The 19,823-nt window shown below is 34.6% G+C and overlaps 1 protein-coding gene across 1 annotated transcript in view; it reads right to left on the bottom strand.

Moving 5' to 3' along the window:
- DISP2 (dispatched RND transporter family member 2) overlaps window positions 1-19,823 on the bottom strand; it is a 99,495-nt gene that overhangs the window by 64,615 nt on the left and 15,057 nt on the right. The window contains exon 4 of the mRNA XM_066588831.1: window positions 14,155-14,278. Within this exon, the coding sequence (XP_066444928.1) occupies window positions 14,155-14,278 (124 nt within the window). The remainder of the gene's footprint in view (window positions 1-14,154; window positions 14,279-19,823) is intronic.

The raw sequence follows: 19,823 nt of genomic DNA, 5'->3' as shown, positions 1-19,823 counted from the left end.
CGCATGACTATGGGCCGATTTGGCGCGCGCGGAGCTTCCTAACAGCTCAAGGCAGACCAATAAAGAATGGTGAGGCAGTAAGTAGTTTAATGTCAGCTATCATGCTCCCGAAGCAGGTAGCCATAATAAAGGTAAAGGCACACACCCAAGGGGACTCCTTGGAAAGCAGAGGCAACGAGAAGGCAGACGGAGCAGCTAAGGCTGCAGCCCTGCTGGACTGGAGGGCACCCGTGTGCAGAGTTCAGACCAGGTCCTGCCCAGCGGAGGAGGATCCTGATCCCCCTGCCAAGGACCAGACCCTCTCTGTCCCACCACAGAAGGAGGTGGACCTACTCCCCTCAGGGCAAGAGCAGGAGCGCTGGGCAAGTGCAGGGGCAGTAAAAGGAAATGAAGGTTGGATGATGGGTTTCCGTATGTGTTTACCTGCGGCTGCCTATCCTAGTATGGCCCTTTTGGCTCATGGAAAGGTACACGCTTCTCGTAATGCCATGGTAGCCCTGGTGGAGAAAATGTGGTACGCTCCGGGATTTGACAGGATGGCAAAGGCATACGTCAAGGCTTGTGAAATCTGTGCACTACACAACCCCGGTCAAGTAGTAAAGACCCCTCGGAAGTGCACTCCGCAACCTTTGTACCCCTTCCAGAGACTACAGATAGATTACATCCAGCTGCCCAGGTCAGGAAGGTATGAGTATGTCCTGGTATGCATTGACCTCTTTTCTAGGTGGGCTGAGGCCTACCCGGTCACGAAGGCCACTGCCCAGGCCACTGCAAAAAAACTTGTGTCAGAGTTAGTGTGCAGATTTGGGGTACCAGAGACCATTGAGAGCGACCGTGGTACTCACTTCACTGGTGAGGTGATGAAGGAAGTCATGTCCGCCTTAGGAGTAGAGCAGGCCTTTCACACCCCCTATCATCCGCAGAGCTCCAGAAAAGTAGAAAGACTCAATGGCACCCTCAAACTTAAGATACAGAAAGCCATGGTTGAAACAGGAAAACCTTGGCCCGAGTGCCTACCTCTGGCACTCTACTCAGTACGAACCACGCCAAATAGGAAAACAGGACTGTCTCCTTATGAGATTCTCTTTGGCTCCGTGCCTAGGTTAGGACTGTATCACCCCCAAGCTCTATCCCTGGGTCATGATAAAGTTACTTCCTTTGTGCAGGACTTATGCCAAAAGCTAAAAATAACACACGACCTAGTCTTCTCTTCTATTTCAGACCCTGATAGTTTGGAAGGATCCCACTCTCTGAATCCCGGAGATTGGGTGGTGGTAAAGAGACACGTCAGAAAGACTTTGGAACCTCGCTTTGACGGACCATACCAAGTGCTGTTAACCACTCCCACCTCGGTCAAGCTAGAAGGCAAACCCACTTGGATCCATGCCTCACACTGCATGAAAGTTCCAACGCCTCAGCACCACGAGGGGGGTAGAGAGTAAGCCCAACCCAGGGTGGGGGAGGGGGATGGCAACCTGGACACCAGCATTGATAGTCTGGATAGGTGTATTATTTACCCTTTGTTTTCTTGGACTACTCTCTTTTCGGGACAATTCTTCATCAACTGTCGATGTAAGAAGAAGATGGACTGTTTGGGCGGAAGGACACCCCAACATGTGGGAATACTTTGCAAAAGACGTACTGAATATTTCCCACATGTGCATGCCCAACCTGCGGAGTGGGGAAGATATTTTACGGACTTGCTTACTGTCTATCCCCACCCCAGTAAAGACACTTCGCGATATATATTCAATAGTGCATAATGATAGTGATGTAGAGGAGAGCAATGTTTTCCAGGAGAATACCTTTCTTAATGTATATGAATATTGTTCCATTGTGATGCGGTCAAACATACACTTTATGTTTCACATAAATGATAAGAGATTTGTTTAGATTCATGAAAACAATAATACATTTTAAAAAGTCAGATGTCGGCTGTGATCTTGGGACTTGTTCCGATCGCCATATTTGGGGTCAGGAAGGAATTTTTCCCCTTTTATACAAGGATAATTGGCTTTTTCCTAAAGGGTTTTCGCCTTCCTCTGGATCAACTCAGCCTCAAAATTCCCCATAATTGTCATTCCTGTGTGTGACTTCCTGATGTCCAAAATGGGGGAATGATAGGGGCCAAGAGGGGCTGAAGGAGTTAATATATTTTGCTTAATAATCTATTTGAATCAATAAGGTTGAATACTGCAAATATTCTATTCTGCTCTGAAGGACTCGTGACTATTGAGTAATAGGCCAAACGTCTGATCTAAGTGGAAATCAGGAAGTTAAGAACAGATGTATCGGAATTTAGCAGGACATGGCCTAACCGCAAAGAAATTGTCAGCTTGCTTTCTAAATGTCAAGTTATAAGATATAAGAGTCATGTGAAATCAGCTATTTCCTTAAAATGTCATATACCACGAGTTTTTGATGAATGATTATGTCATAAGTTTATTGTCAGATATAGAAGTCATGAGTTTAAGATGTATGGAAATCACGAGGTTATTCCCTGTATTACCAGAGGTCGCATCCCTGCGTGGGCGATCTTCTATATAAACTGAGACGATACAGACAATAAAACAGAGTTCATTGTTTCACCATATACCGTGTGTAATGGTCAGTACTCTTTTCTCCTTAGGGAGAGCAACTATATACTAGTCCCACTTTGACTCGAAGGAATGCTGCCTTTCAGTAGGTGGCACTGTGGAGGATTTATTCCATCTCCCTTATTTTTATTTTTATGGTCAGTACTTTGACTCTCAAGGAGCGCTCCTGCTTAGGTCAATTCGGAACCGGACAACATAACTGACCAGTCTGTTTGAACAAATTAACCCTCGACAGTTCGACATAGACAGGAGATAGATGAATATGACATAGATAGATAGAAAGATAGATATGAGATATATAGATAGATATGAGATAGAGAGATGGATAGACAGATAGATAGATATGAGATAGAGAGATTGATAGATAGATAAATATGAGATAGATAGATGAATAGATAGAGATAGATAGATAGATAGATAGATAGATAGATAGATATGAGATAGATAGATAGATAGGAGATAGATAGATAGAGATAGATAGATAGGAGAATGATGGATATGACATAGATAGATAGATAGATATGAGATAGATAGAGATAGATAGGAGATAGATAGATATGAGATAGATAGATAAATGTGAGATAGATAGTAGATAGATAGATCGATAGATAGATAGAGATAGATAGGAGATAGATAGATATGGGATAGATAGATAAATATATAGATAAATGGGAGATAGATAGTAGATAGATAGATAGATATGGGATAGATAGATAGATAGGAGATAGATAGAGATAGATAAGAGATAGATGGATATGACATAGATAGATATGGGATAGATAGATAAATGTGAGATAGATAGTAGATAGATAGATAGATAGATATAAGATTAATTGTTAGTACATAGATAGCTAGATAGTAGATAGATAGTAGATAGATAGATAGATATGAGATAGAGAGATGGATAGACAGATAGATAGATATGAAATTGATAGATAGTATATAGATAGCTAGATAGTAGATAGATAGTATATAGATAACTAGATAGTAGATAGATAAATAGATAGTTGATAGATAGATAGATAGATATGAAATAGATAGATAGATATGAGATAGAGAGATGGATAGACATATAGATAGATATGAGATAGAGAGATTGATAGATAGATATGAGATAGATGGATAGATAGAGATAGATAGGAGATAGATGGATATGACATAGATAGATAGATAGATAGATAGATATGAGATAGATAGAGATAGATAGGAGATAGATAGATAGATATGGGATAGATAGATAAATGTGAGATAGATAGTAGATAGATACATAGATAGATATGGGATAGATAGATAGAAAAATGTGAGATAGATAGATAGATAGATAGATAGATAGAGAGAGATGATAGATAGATATGAGATAGATAGATGGATAGATAGATAGAGAGAGAGATATGAGATAGATAGATAGATAGATAGATAGATAGACATAGATAGGAGATAGATGGATATGACATAGATAGATAGATAGATATATAGATAGATATGAGATATATAGATAGATATGAGATAGAGAGATGGATAGACAGATAGATAGATATGAGATAGAGAGATTGATAGATAGATAAATATGAGATAGATAGATAGATAGGAGATAGATAGATAGATAGGAGATAGATGGATATGACATAGAAAGATAGATAGATAGATAGATAGATATGAGATAGATATATAGATAAATGTGAGATAGATAGATATGGGATAGATAGATAAATGTGAGATAGATAGTAGATAGATAGATATGAGATTGATAGATAGTATATAGATAGCTAGATAGTAGATAGTATATCGATAGCTAGATAGTAGATAGATAAATAAATAGATAGTTGATAGATAGATAGATAGATAGATATGAGATAGATAGATAAATAGATAGAGAGATGGATAGACAGATAGATAGATATGAGATAGAGAGATGGATAGATAGATAGATAGATAGATAGATAGATAGATAGATATGAGATAGAGAGATTGATAGATAGATAAATATGAGATAGATAGATAGAGAGAGATAGATAGATATGAGATAGATAAATAGATAGATAGGAGATAGATAGAGATAGATAGATAGATAGGAGATAGATGGATATGACATAGATAGATAGATGGATAGATATGAGATAGATAGATAGATAGATAGATATGGGATAGATAGATAGATAAATGTGAGATAGATAGTAGATAGATAGATCGATAGATAGATAGATAGATAGAGATAGATAGGAGATAGATAGATATGGGATAGATAGATAGATATGGGATAGATAGATAAATAGATAGATAAATGGGAGATAGATAGTAGATAGATAGATAGATATGGGATAGATAGATAGATAGATAGATAGGAGATAGATAGATAGAGATAGATAGGAGATAGATGGATATGACATAGATAGATAGATAGATATGGGATAGATAGATAAATGTGAGATAGATAGTAGATAGATAGATAGATATAAGATTAATAGATAGTATATAGATAGCTAGATAGTAGATAGATAGTAGATAGATAGATAGATAGATATGAGATAGAGAGATGGATAGACAGATAGATAGATAGATATGAAATTGATAGATAGTATATAGATAGCTAGATAGTAGATAGATAGTATATAGATAACTAGATAGTAGATAGATAAATAGATAGTTGATAGATATATATGAAATAGATAGATAGATATGAGATAGAGAGATGGATAGACAGATAGATAGATAGATAGATATGAGATAGATAGATAGATAGAGATAGATAGGAGAGAGATGGATATGACATAGATAGATAGATAGATAGATAGATAGATAGATATGAGATAGATAGAGATAGATAGGAGATAGATAGATATGAGATAGATAGATAGATAGATATGGGATAGATAGATAGATAAATGTGAGATAGATAGTAGATAGATACATATATAGATATGGGATAGATAGATAGATAAATGTGAGATAGATAGATATGGGATAGACAGATAAATGTGAGATAGATAGTAAATGGATAGATAGATAGATAGATAGATAGATAGATAGATAGATAGATAGATAGATAAAAAGAGATAGATATGAGATAGATAGATAGATAGATAGATAGATAGATAGATAGATATGGGATAGATAGATAGATATAGGATAGATAGATAAATAGATAGATAAATAGATAGATAAATGTGAGATAGATAGTAGATAGATAGATAGTATATAGATAGATAGTATATAGATAGCTAGATAGTAGATAGTATATCGATAGCTAGATAGTAGATAGATAAATAAACAGATAGTTTATAGATAGATATGAGATAGATAGATAAATAGATAGATGGATAGACAGATAGATAGATATGAGATAGAGAGATGGATAGATAGATAGATATGAGACAGAGAGATTGATAGATAGATAAATATGAGATAGATAGATAGAGAGATAGATAGATAGATAGATAGATAGATAGATAGATAGATAGATATGAGATAGATAGATAGATAGATAGATAGATAGGAGATAGATAGATAGAGATAGATAGGAGATAGATGGATATGACATAGATAGATAGATATGGGATAGATAGATAAATGTGAGATAGATAGTAGATAGATAGATATAAGATTAATAGATAGTATATAGATAGCTAGATTGTAGATAGATAGTAGATAGATAGATAGATATGAGATAGAGAGATGGATAGACAAATAGATAGATAGATATGAAATTGATAGATAGTATATAGATAGCTAGATAGTAGATAGATAGTATATAGATAACTAGATAGTAGATAGAAAAATATAGTTGATAGATAGATAGATATGAAATAGATAGATAGATATGAGATAGAGAGATGGATAGACAGATAGATAGATAGATAGATAGATATGAGATAGAGAGATTGATAGATAGATATGAGATAGATGGATAGATAGAGATAGATAGGAGATAGATGGATATGACATAGATAGATAGATAGATATGAGATAGATAGAGATAGATAGGAGATAGATAGATATGAGATAGATAGATATGAGATAGATAGATATGGGATAGATAGATAGATAGATAAATGTGAGATAGATAGTAGATAGATACATAGATAGATATGGGATAGATAGATAGATAAATGTGAGATAGATAGATAGATATGGGATAGACAGATAAATGTGAGATAGATAGTAGATAGACAGATAGATAGATAGAGATAGATAGGAGATAGATAGATAGATAGATATGGGATAGATAGATAGATATAGGATAGATAGATAAATAGATAGATAAATGTGAGATAGATAGTAGATAGATAGATAGATAGATATGGGATAGATAGATAGATAGGAGATAGATAGATAGAGATAGATAGGAGATAAATGGATATGACATAGATAGATAGATAGATATGGGATATATAGATAAATAAATGTGAGATAAATAGTAAGATAGATATGAGATTATTAGATAGTATATCGATAGCTAGATAGTAGATAGATAGTATATAGATAGCTAGATAGTAGATAGATAAATAAATAGATAGTTGATAGATAGATAGATAAATGTGAGATAGATAGATAGATATGAGATAGAGAGATGGATAGATAGATAGAGAGAGATAGATAGATATGAGATAGATAGATAGATAGATAGAGATAGATAGATAGATAGATAGGAGATAGATAGATAGAGATAGATAGGAGATAGATGGATATGACATAGATAGATAGATATGGGATAGATAGATAAATGTGAGATAGATAGTAGATAGATAGATATAAGATTAATAGATAGTATATAGATAGCTAGATTGTAGATAGATAGTAGATAGATAGATAGATATGAGATAGAGAGATGGATAGACAAATAGATAGATAGATATGAAATTGATAGATAGTATATAGATAGCTAGATAGTAGATAGATAGTATATAGATAACTAGATAGTAGATAGAAAAATAGATAGTTGATAGATAGATAGATATGAAATAGATAGATAGATATGAGATAGAGAGATGGATAGACAGATAGATAGATAGATATGAGATAGAGAGATTGATAGATAGATATGAGATAGATGGATAGATAGAGATAGATAGGAGATAGATGGATATGACATAGATAGATAGATATGAGATAGATAGAGATAGATAGGAGATAGATAGATATGAGATAGATAGATATGAGATAGATAGATATGGGATAGATAGATAGATAGATAGATAGATAAATGTGAGATAGATAGTAGATAGATACATAGATAGATATGGGATAGATAGATAGATAAATGTGAGATAGATAGATAGATATGGGATAGACAGATAAATGTGAGATAGATAGTAGATAGACAGATAGATAGATAGAGATAGATAGGAGATAGATAGATAGATAGATAGATATGGGATAGATAGATAGATATAGGATAGATAGATAAATAGATAGATAAATGTGAGATAGATAGTAGATAGATAGATAGATAGATAGATATGGGATAGATAGATAGATAGGAGATAGATAGATAGAGATAGATAGGAGATAAATGGATATGACATAGATAGATTGATAGATATGGGATATATAGATAAATAAATGTGAGATAAATAGATAGATAGATATGAGATTATTAGATAGTATATCGATAGCTAGATAGTAGATAGATAGTATATAGATAGCTAGATAGTAGATAGATAAATAAATAGATAGTTGATAGATAGATAGATATGAGATAGATAGATAAATAGATATGAGATAGATAGATAGATAGATAAATGTGAGATAGATAGATAGATATGAGATAGAGAGATGGATAGATAGATAGAGAGAGATAGATAGATATGAGATAGATAGATAGATAGATAGGAGATAGATAGATAGAGATAGATAGGAGATAGATGGATATGACATAGATAGATAGATATGAGATAGATAGATAGATAGATAGATAGATAGGAGATAGATACAGATAGATAGATAGATAGATAGATAGATAGATAGATAGATAGGAGATAGATAGATAGAGATAGATAGATAGGAGATAGATGGATATGACATAGATAGATAGATAGATAGATAGATAGATATGAGATAGATAGAGATATATAGGAGATAGATAGATATGAGATAGATAGATAGATAGATATGGGATAGATAGATAGATAAATGTGAGATAGATAGTAGATAGATAGATCGATAGATTGATAGAGATAGATAGGAGATAGATAGATAGATATGGGATAGATAGATAGATATGGGATAGATAGATAAATAGATAGATAAATGTCAGATAGATAGTAGATAGATAGATAGATAGATAGATATGGGATAGATAGATAGATAGATAGATAGATAGACAGATAGGAGATAGATAGATAGATAGATAGAGATAGATAGGAGATAGATGGATATGACATAGATAGATAGATATGAGATAGAGAGATGGATAGATAGATAGATAGATAGATAGAGAGAGATGATAGATAGATATGAGATAGATAGATAGAGAGAGATAGATATGAGATAGATAGATAGATAGGAGATAGATAGATAGAGATAGAAAGGAGATAGATGGATATGACATAGATAGATAGATATGAGATAGATGGATAGATATAGATAGGAGATAGATAGATATGAGATAGATAGATAGATAGGAGATAGATACAGATAGATTGGAGATAGATATGAGATAGATAGATAGATATGGGATAGATAGATAAATAGATAGATAAATGTGAGATAGATAGTAGAAAGATAGATAGATAGATAGATATGGGTTAGATAGATAGATAGATAGATATGGGATAGATAGATAGATAGGAGATAGATAGATAGAGATAGATAGGAGATAAATGGATATGACATAGATAGATAGATAGATATGGGATATATAGATAAATAAATGTGAGATAAATAGATAGATAGATATGAGATTATTAGATAGTATATCGATAGCTAGATAGTAGATAGATAGTATATAGATAGCTAGATAGTAGATAGATAAATAAATAGATAGTTGATAGATAGATAGATATGAGATAGATAGATAAATAGATATGAGATAGATAGATAGATAGATAAATGTGAGATAGATAGATAGATATGAGATAGAGAGATGGATAGATAGATAGAGATAGATAGATAGATATGAGATAGATAGATAGATAGATAGGAGATAGATAGATAGAGATAGATAGGAGATAGATGGATATGACATAGATAGATAGATATGAGATAGATAGATAGATAGATAGGAGATAGATACAGATAGATAGATAGATAGATAGATAGGAGATAGATAGATAGAGATAGATAGATAGGAGATAGATGGATATGACATAGATAGATAGATAGATAGATAGATATGAGATAGATAGAGATAGATAGGAGATAGATAGATATGAGATAGATAGATAGATAGATAGATATGGGATAGATAGATAGATAAATGTGAGATAGATAGTAGATAGATAGATCGATAGATTGATAGAGATAGATAGATAGGAGATAGATAGATAGATATGGGATAGATAGATAGATATGGGATAGATAGATAAATAGATAGATAAATGTCAGATAGATAGTAGATAGATAGATAGATATGGGATAGATAGATAGATAGATAGACAGATAGGAGATAGATAGATAGAGATAGATAGGAGATAGATGGATATGACATAGATAGATAGATATGAGATAGAGAGATGGATAGATAGATAGATAGATAGATAGATAGATAGAGATGATAGATAGATATGAGATAGATAGATAGAGAGAGATAGATATGAGATAGATAGATAGATAGATAGGAGATAGATAGATAGAGATAGAAAGGAGATAGATGGATATGACATAGATAGATAGATATGAGATAGATGGATAGATAGATATAGATAGGAGATAGATAGATATGAGATAGATAGATAGATAGATAGATAGATAGATAGATAGATAGATAGGAGATAGATACAGATAGATTGGAGATAGATATGAGATAGATAGATAGATATGGGATAGATAGATAAATAGATAGATAAATGTGAGATAGATAGTAGAAAGATAGATAGATAGATAGATATGGGTTAGATAGATAGATATGGGATAGATAGATAGATAAATGTGAGATAGAGAGTAGATAGATAGGAGAGAGATAGAGATAGATAGATAGATATGACATAGATAGATAGATATGAGATAGATGGATAGATAGATATAGATAGGAGATAGATAGATAGGGATAGATAGGAGATAGATAGATGAGCTAGATAGATAGATAGATATGGGATAGATAGATAGATAAATGTGAGATAGATAGTAGATAGATAGATAGGAGAGAGATAGATAGAGATAGATAGATATGACATAGATAGATAGATGTGAGATAGATGGATAGATAGATATAGATAGGAGATAGATAGATAGCGATAGATAGGAGATAGATAGATGAGCTAGATCGATCGATAGATTTGGGATAGATAGATAGATAAATGTGAGATAGATAGTAGATAGATAGATAGATAGATAGATAGATTGATATGGGATAGATAGATAGATAAATGTGAGATATATAGATAGATATGGGATAGATAGATAGATAAATGTGAGATAGATAGTAGATAGATAGATAGATATGAGATTGATAGATAGTATATAGATATCTAGATAGTAGATAGATAGTATATCGATAGCTAGATAGTAGATAGATAAATAAATTGATAGTTCATAGATAGATATGAGATAGATAGATAGATAGATATGAGATAGATAGACGGATTTATAGATAGAGAGAGATAGATAGATAGATAGACAGATAGGAGATAGATAGATAGAGATAGATAGGAGATAGATGGATATGACATAGATAGATAGATATGAGATAGAGAGATGGATAGATAGATAGATAGATAGATAGATAGATAGAGATGATAGATAGATATGAGATAGATAGATAGAGAGAGATAGATATGAGATAGATAGATAGATAGATAGGAGATAGATAGATAGAGATAGAAAGGAGATAGATGGATATGACATAGATAGATAGATATGAGATAGATGGATAGATAGATATAGATAGGAGATAGATAGATATGAGATAGATAGATAGATAGATAGATAGATAGATAGGAGATAGATACAGATAGATTGGAGATAGATATGAGATAGATAGATAGATATGGGATAGATAGATAAATAGATAGATAAATGTGAGATAGATAGTAGAAAGATAGATAGATAGATAGATATGGGTTAGATAGATAGATATGGGATAGATAGATAGATAAATGTGAGATAGAGAGTAGATAGATAGGAGAGAGATAGAGATAGATAGATAGATATGACATAGATAGATAGATATGAGATAGATGGATAGATAGATATAGATAGGAGATAGATAGATAGGGATAGATAGGAGATAGATAGATGAGCTAGATAGATAGATAGATAGAGATAGATAGATATGACATAGATAGATAGATGTGAGATAGATGGATAGATAGATATAGATAGGAGATAGATAGATAGCGATAGATAGATGAGCTAGATCGATCGATAGATTTGGGATAGATAGATAGATAAATGTGAGATAGATAGTAGATAGATAGATAGATAGATAGATTGATATGGGATAGATAGATAGATAAATGTGAGATATATAGATAGATATGGGATAGATAGATAGATAAATGTGAGATAGATAGTAGATAGATAGATAGATATGAGATTGATAGATAGTATATAGATATCTAGATAGTAGATAGATAGTATATCGATAGCTAGATAGTAGATAGATAAATAAATTGATAGTTCATAGATAGATATGAGATAGATAGATAGATAGATATGAGATAGATAGACGGATTTATAGATAGAGAGAGATAGATAGATAGATAGATAGGAGATAGATAGATAGGAGATAGATAGATAGAGATAGATAGATATGACATAGATAGATAGATATGAGATAGATGGATAGATAGATATAGATAGGAGATAGATAGAGATAGATAGGAGATAGATAGATGAGATAGATACATAGATAGATAGATAGATATGGGATAGATAGATAAATGTGAGATAGATAGTAGATAGATATATAGATAGATAGATAGATAGATAGATATGAGATTGATAGATAGTATATAGATATCTAGATAGTAGATAGATAAATAAATAGATAGTTCATAGATAGATAGATATGAGATAGATAGATAGATATGAGATAGATAGATGGATAGATAGATAGAGATAGATAGATAGATAGATAGGAGATAGATAGATAGATAGAGATAGATAGGAGATAGATGGATATGACATCGATAGATAGATATGAGATAGATGGATAGATAGATATAGATAGGAGATAGATAGATATGAGATAGATAGATAGAGATAGATAGGAGATAGATAGATAGATATGAGATAGATATAGATATGAGATAGATAGATGGATAGATAGAGATAGATAGATAGATAGATAGGAGATAGATAGATAGAGATAGATAGGAGATAGATGGATATGACATTGATAGATAGATATGAGATAGATGGATAGATAGATATAGATAGGCTTTAGATAGATATGAGATAGATAGATAGAGATAGATAGGAGATAGATAGATAGATAGATAGATAGATATGAGATAGATATAGATAGGAGATAGATAGATAGATAGATAGATGAGGGAGACAGACAGATAGATACACACACACATATATACACTTACCCCAGGGCTTGGTCCACTTCTCCTCCATGTGACAGCAGCAGCAGGAGAGGTAAACTCAGCAGGAGAGGTAAACTCAGAGGCTTCCGTGCAACAGGAAGCAGGGGGCAGCACATGATCATTGTGCCCTGACGTCCCATGTGACCTCCTCCCTCCTCACCTGGCGTCCCATGTGACTTCGTCCCTCCTCCCCTGCCGGCCCATGTGAGTACCTCCCTGCTTTTCCTCTCAGGCTGGCCGTTCTCGCTGCCGCATGATGGGAATCTTGCTGCAGATAGAACGGCCAGCCATTAATGCACTGAATGTGCATGTGGGTATGGCGGAGGGCGGCCTCGGGGCCCCCTGACGCTACGCCTATGCTAAGTGCTATTAATCACATTATGTCTGTGCCTTCTCAGCCTGTTCTGGAATTCGTTAGAAGTGCAAATTAATAATACCATGTTTGTGCCCTGCCATGTGATGACGTGTATATGTATTTATATAAATGCGTCTTTAGAGCTGTTATATTATGCCTGAAATGGTGTGCAAATATGCAGTGAAAATCAGGATTCCTCTGTATTCACTGTGTATTTGAGACCATCCATTTGCTTCAATGGCCTATTGCGGACTGAAGTTACCTCTTGCTGTTTAGTTCCAATAGAATGAAATAAAAGGATATTAGCTCTCTTCTGTATTATTTGTATTCTTGCTGAAACTGATCATATACTGTATAAAAATGCCATGCTTTGTGTCTGTAGTAAATAACTGAAGGGTGAGTGCATACATTCTGCATAGACGGAGGTATTATGGCTAATACTGCCTTCGGAAAAGAGTCTGCTATCTTCCCTAAGCCTGTAACGTGCAGTTTCCAGCCAAACAACACTCACCATGAAAGGGTTGGAGAAATCTGGCGTCTGTCCAGCCAGAAGGCCTGCCAAAGTACACACCAATACAAGAAGCAAACAAACGGCCAAGATGGGTAGGGGCCAGTCAGTTATCAATTGGGAGTAACTGTAAGCAAATAACAACAAAACGAAAAATTATTTTAACGCAGCATAGTAGACATTATATCCACATACAATATACAAAATATACTGTGTACATTTATGTATTTAGTACAGTACACTATATATATATATATATATATATAAATATATATACTAGCTGATATACCCGGCTTCGCCCGAGTTAATTTGGTACTGGTGTTTATCTGGTGTTCACACGGAAAATCTTATGAAGTCGTGGTTACTTTAGAGATACTGAGGAAAAACATATGTTCACCATTTTGCATAGTTCTCTGCGTTACCCAGGAAACACCACGTGGAGGCAACTATGCGACGTTTGCTTTATATAAAATGACATCAGGAAGTGAGAGAATAAGATTACGTACATAAAATTTGGACACTAAATCTTTTGCGCTTAGAATTGAATAATCGAGTTTGGACCCATTTGCTTTTCATATTTATGACACAATCAATGCTTGTGCCAAATTTCCCGTTTCTATGACACCGGAAAGTGAGAAAATTACATTCCGCACGTAAAATTTGGACGCTAATTCTTTTGCGCATAGAATTGAATAATAGAGTTGGGACCCATTAGCTTTTCCTATTTATGACATAATCAATGCTCGTGCCGAATTTCCCGTTTCTATGACACCGGAAAGTGAGAAAATTACATTCCGCACGTAAAATTTGGACGCTAATTCTTTTGCGCATAGAATTGAATAATGGGGTTGGGACCCATTAGCTTTTCCTATTTATGACATAATGAATGCTCGTGCCAAATTTCCCGTTTTTATGACACCGGAAGGTGAAAAAATTACATTCCGCACGTAAAATTTTGACGCCAATTCTTTTGCGCTAGAATTGAATAATGGAGTTGGGACCTATGAACTTTTCCTATTTATGACATAATGAATGCTCGTGCCAAATTTCATGTTTCTATGACACCGGAAAGGGAGGAAATTAGATTCCGTACGTAAAATTTGGACGCTAATTCTTTTGCGCATAGAATTGAATAATCGAGTTGGGACCCATTACTTTTTCATATTTATGACACAATCAATGCTCGTGTCAAATTTCATGTTTCTATGACATTGGGAAGTGAGAGATTTAGATTATGTACGTAAAATTTGGACGCTAATTCTTTTGCGCATAGAATTGAATAATGGAGTTGGGACCCATTAGCTTTTCCAATTTATGACATAATGAATGCTCGTGCCAAATTTCCTGTTTCTATGACACCAGAAAGTGAGAAAATTACATTCCGCACGTAAAATTTGGAAGCTAATTCTTTTGCGCACAGAATTGAATAATCGAGTTGGGACCCATTAACTTTTCCTACTTATGACATAATCAATACTCGTGCCAAATTTCACGTTTCTATGACACCAGAAAGTGAGAAAATTACATTCCGTACGTAAAATTTGGACGCTAATTCTTTTGCGCATAGAATTGAATAATGGAGTTGGGACCCATTCGCTTTTCCTATTTATGACATAATCAATGTTCGTGCCAAATTTCACGTTTCTATGACACCGGAAAGTGAGAAAATTAGATTCTGCACGTAGAATTTGGATGTTAATTCTTTTGCATATAGAATTGAATAATGGAGTTGGGACCCATTAGCTTTTCCTATTTATGACATAATCAATGCTTGTGCCAAATTTCCCGTTTCTATGACACCGGAAAGTGAGAAAATTACATTCCGTACGTAAAATTTGGAAGCTAATTCTTTTGCGCACAGAATTGAATAATGGAGTTGGGACCCATTAGCTTTTCCTATTTATAACATAATCAATGCTCGTGCCAAATTTCCCGTTTCTATGACACCGGAAAGTGAGAAAATTACATTCCGCACGTAAAATTTGGACGCTAATTCTTTTGCGCATAGAATTGAATAATAGAGTTGGGACCCATTAGCTTTTCCTATTTATGACATAATCAATGCTCGTGCCGAATTTCCCGTTTCTATGACACCGGAAAGTGAGAAAATTACATTCCGCACGTAAAATTTGGACGCTAATTCTTTTTCGCATAGAATTGAATAATGGGGTTGGGACCCATTAGCTTTTCCTATTTATGACATAATGAATGCTCGTGCCAAATTTCCCGTTTTTATGACACCGGAAGGTGAAAAAATTACATTCCGCACGTAAAATTTTGACGCCAATTCTTTTGTGCTAGAATTGAATAATGGAGTTGGGACCTATGAACTTTTCCTATTTATGACATAATCAATGCTCGTGCCAAATTTCATGTTTCTATGACACCGGAAAGGGAGGAAATTAGATTCCGTACGTAAAATTTGGACGCTAATTCTTTTGCGCATAGAATTGAATAATCGAGTTGGGACCCATTACTTTTTCATATTTATGACACAATCAATGCTCGTGTCAAATTTCATGTTTCTATGACATTGGGAAGTGAGAGATTTAGATTATGTACGTAAAATTTGGACGCTAATTCTTTTGCGCATAGAATTGAATAATGGAGTTGGGACCCATTAGCTTTTCCAATTTATGACATAATGAATGCTCGTGCCAAATTTCCTGTTTCTATGACACCAGAAAGTGAGAAAATTACATTCCGCACGTAAAATTTGGAAGCTAATTCTTTTGCGCACAGAATTGAATAATCGAGTTGGGACCCATTAACTTTTCCTACTTATGACATAATCAATACTCGTGCCAAATTTCACGTTTCTATGACACCAGAAAGTGAGAAAATTACATTCCGTACGTAAAATTTGGACGCTAATTCTTTTGCGCATAGAATTGAATAATGGAGTTGGGACCCATTCGCTTTTCCTATTTATGACATAATCAATGTTCGTGCCAAATTTCACGTTTCTATGACACCGGAAAGTGAGAAAATTAGATTCTGCACGTAGAATTTGGATGTTAATTCTTTTGCATATAGAATTGAATAATGGAGTTGGGACCCATTAGCTTTTCCTATTTATGACATAATCAATGCTTGTGCCAAATTTCCCGTTTCTATGACACCGGAAAGTGAGAAAATTACATTCCGTACGTAAAATTTGGAAGCTAATTCTTTTGCGCACAGAATTGAATAATGGAGTTGGGACCCATTAGCTTTTCCTATTTATAACATAATCAATGCTCGTGCCAAATTTCCCGTTTCTATGACACCGGAAAGTGAGAAAATTACATTCTGCACGTAAAATTTGGACGCTAATTCTTTTGCGCTAAAATTGAATAATGGAGTTGGGACCCATTAGCTTTTCCTATTTATGACATAATGAATGCTTGTGCCAAATTTCCCGTTTCTATGACACCGGAAAGTGAAAAAATTACATTCCGTACGTAAAATTTCGACGCCAATTCTTTTGCGCTAGAATTGAATAATCGAGTTGAGACCCATTAGCTTTTCCTACTTATGACATAATCAATACTCGTGCCAAATTTCACGTTTCTATGACACCAGAAAGTGAGAAAATTACATTCCGTACGTAAAATTTGGACGCTAATTCTTTTGCGCATAGAATTGAATAATGGAGTTGGGACTCATTCGCTTTTCCTATTTATGACATAATCAATGTTCGTGCCAAATTTCACGTTTCTATGACACCGGAAAGTGAGAAAATTACATTCTGCACGTAGAATTTGGACGTTAATTCTTTTGCATATAGAATTGAATAATGGAGTTGGGACCCATTAGCTTTTCCTATTTATGACATAATCAATGCTTGTGCCAAATTTCCCGTTTCTATGACACCGGAAAGTGAGAAAATTACATTCCGCACGTAAAATTTGGACGCTAATTCTTTTGCACATAGAATTGAATAATGGAGTTGGGACCCATTAGCTTTTCCTATTTATGACATAATCAATGCTCGTGCCAAATTTCACGTTTCTATGACACCGGAAAGTGAAAAAATTACATTCTGCACGTAAAATTTCGATGCCAATTCTTTTGCGCTAAAATTGAATAATGGAGTTGGGACCCATTTGCTTTTCATATTTATGACATAATCAATGCTTGTGCCAAATTTCACGTTTCTATGACATCAGAAAGTGAGAAAATTACATTCCGTACGTAAAATTTGGACGCTAATTCTTTTGCACATAGAATTGAATAATCGAGTTGGGACCCATTAGCTTTTCCTATTTATGACATAATCAATGCTTGTACCAAATTTCACGTTTTTATGACACCGGAAAGTGAGAAAAATACATTCCGCATGTAAAATTTGGACGCTAATTCTTTTGCGCACAGAATTGAATAATCGAGTTGGGACCTATTAGCTTTTCCTATTTATGACATAATGAATGTTCGTGCCAAATTTCACGTTTCTATGACATTGAGAAGTGAGAGATTTAGATTATGTACGTTAAATTTCGACGCCAATTCTTTTGCGCTAGAATTGAATAATCGAGTTGGGACCCAATTACTTTTCCTGTTTTGGAGATAATCTATGCTTCTGCCAAATTTCATGTTTCTAGGACATCGGGAAGTTGGAGAACTTTTGGCGAGTCAGTGAGTCAGTGAGTCAGTGAGTCAGTGAGTCAGTCAGTCACTGAGTCAGTGAGGGCTTTCGGCTTTATATACTGTATATAGATATACTCTTTGTAAGAAAAAAATCACACCCCTAGAGGGAGTTGTCGTTTTGCTGTAAAACTCGGCATGCAGTTATCTTAGGCAGATATACAAATGATTAGAGTTGTGGTGTGATAAGATGAACGGTCTTGCCACCTGAAGTGGTTCTCTAAAATTGGTTCTCTTGGCCTATAAAAAGGCTCTCAGAGGCTCCTTGTGTGCAGTGACTTCTTTTTCCACTTGTGTAGAGCTTGTTTACCACTAGACGCCTCTACTACGCAGAGAAGAGAGTTCACCCAGTTAACAGAGTTTGAAGGGCGGCACATTATTGGGATGTGAGAAGCTGGATGGTCGTATCAACGAATTGTCCACCACTTGGGCTGTGAGTATTAGAATTGTTAACAGTCTGACAAGACTGTTAAGAGGTGTTGGGACCAGTGCATGGGTAGATACACAAGGTGACCTCAACAGCAGTAGAGAGGATTTTCTGATCCTCTGAAAAGCACGAGCAGCTCCGACTGTGTCGTTGTCCACCGTCCAGAGACAGGTGGCACCATTGGTACACCCCCGTGTATGTCTGAACCATTTCCAGGTTCTTGGGTGAAGGACATTTGATCTTACGGCGAACATTATGTGTTCTGCCTTTAACACTCATAGTTGCCTCTGTTTTTAGTGGTGTTGTGAATGATTAAACTGGATGCTATGGAGGGGAACTAGGTTGTCTTTAGTGACAAATCCTTGTTTAGTTTGCGCACTGAAGACGACCGTGTTCATGTCTGAAGACCGAGGGGTGAGCACCTCAGTCCTACTTTTGCTGTGAAATGGCACACTGCCCCCTGCTGGTGTGATGGTCTGGAGGGCCATCACATACGACAGTCGGTCACCCCTAGTAGTGGTACGAGGGACAATGACATCTCAGCGATATGTTCAGGACATCCTGCAGCCACATGTGTTCTTCTAATGGTGGCTTCCAAGAGGCATTTTCCAGCAGGATA

The sequence above is a fragment of the Eleutherodactylus coqui genome, unplaced genomic scaffold (assembly GCF_035609145.1).
Source record: "Eleutherodactylus coqui strain aEleCoq1 unplaced genomic scaffold, aEleCoq1.hap1 HAP1_SCAFFOLD_33, whole genome shotgun sequence".
Taxonomy (NCBI): Eukaryota; Metazoa; Chordata; class Amphibia; order Anura; family Eleutherodactylidae; genus Eleutherodactylus; species Eleutherodactylus coqui.
Note: the sequence above shows the minus strand (reverse complement) of the source record. Positions and strands in the feature narration are given on the sequence as shown.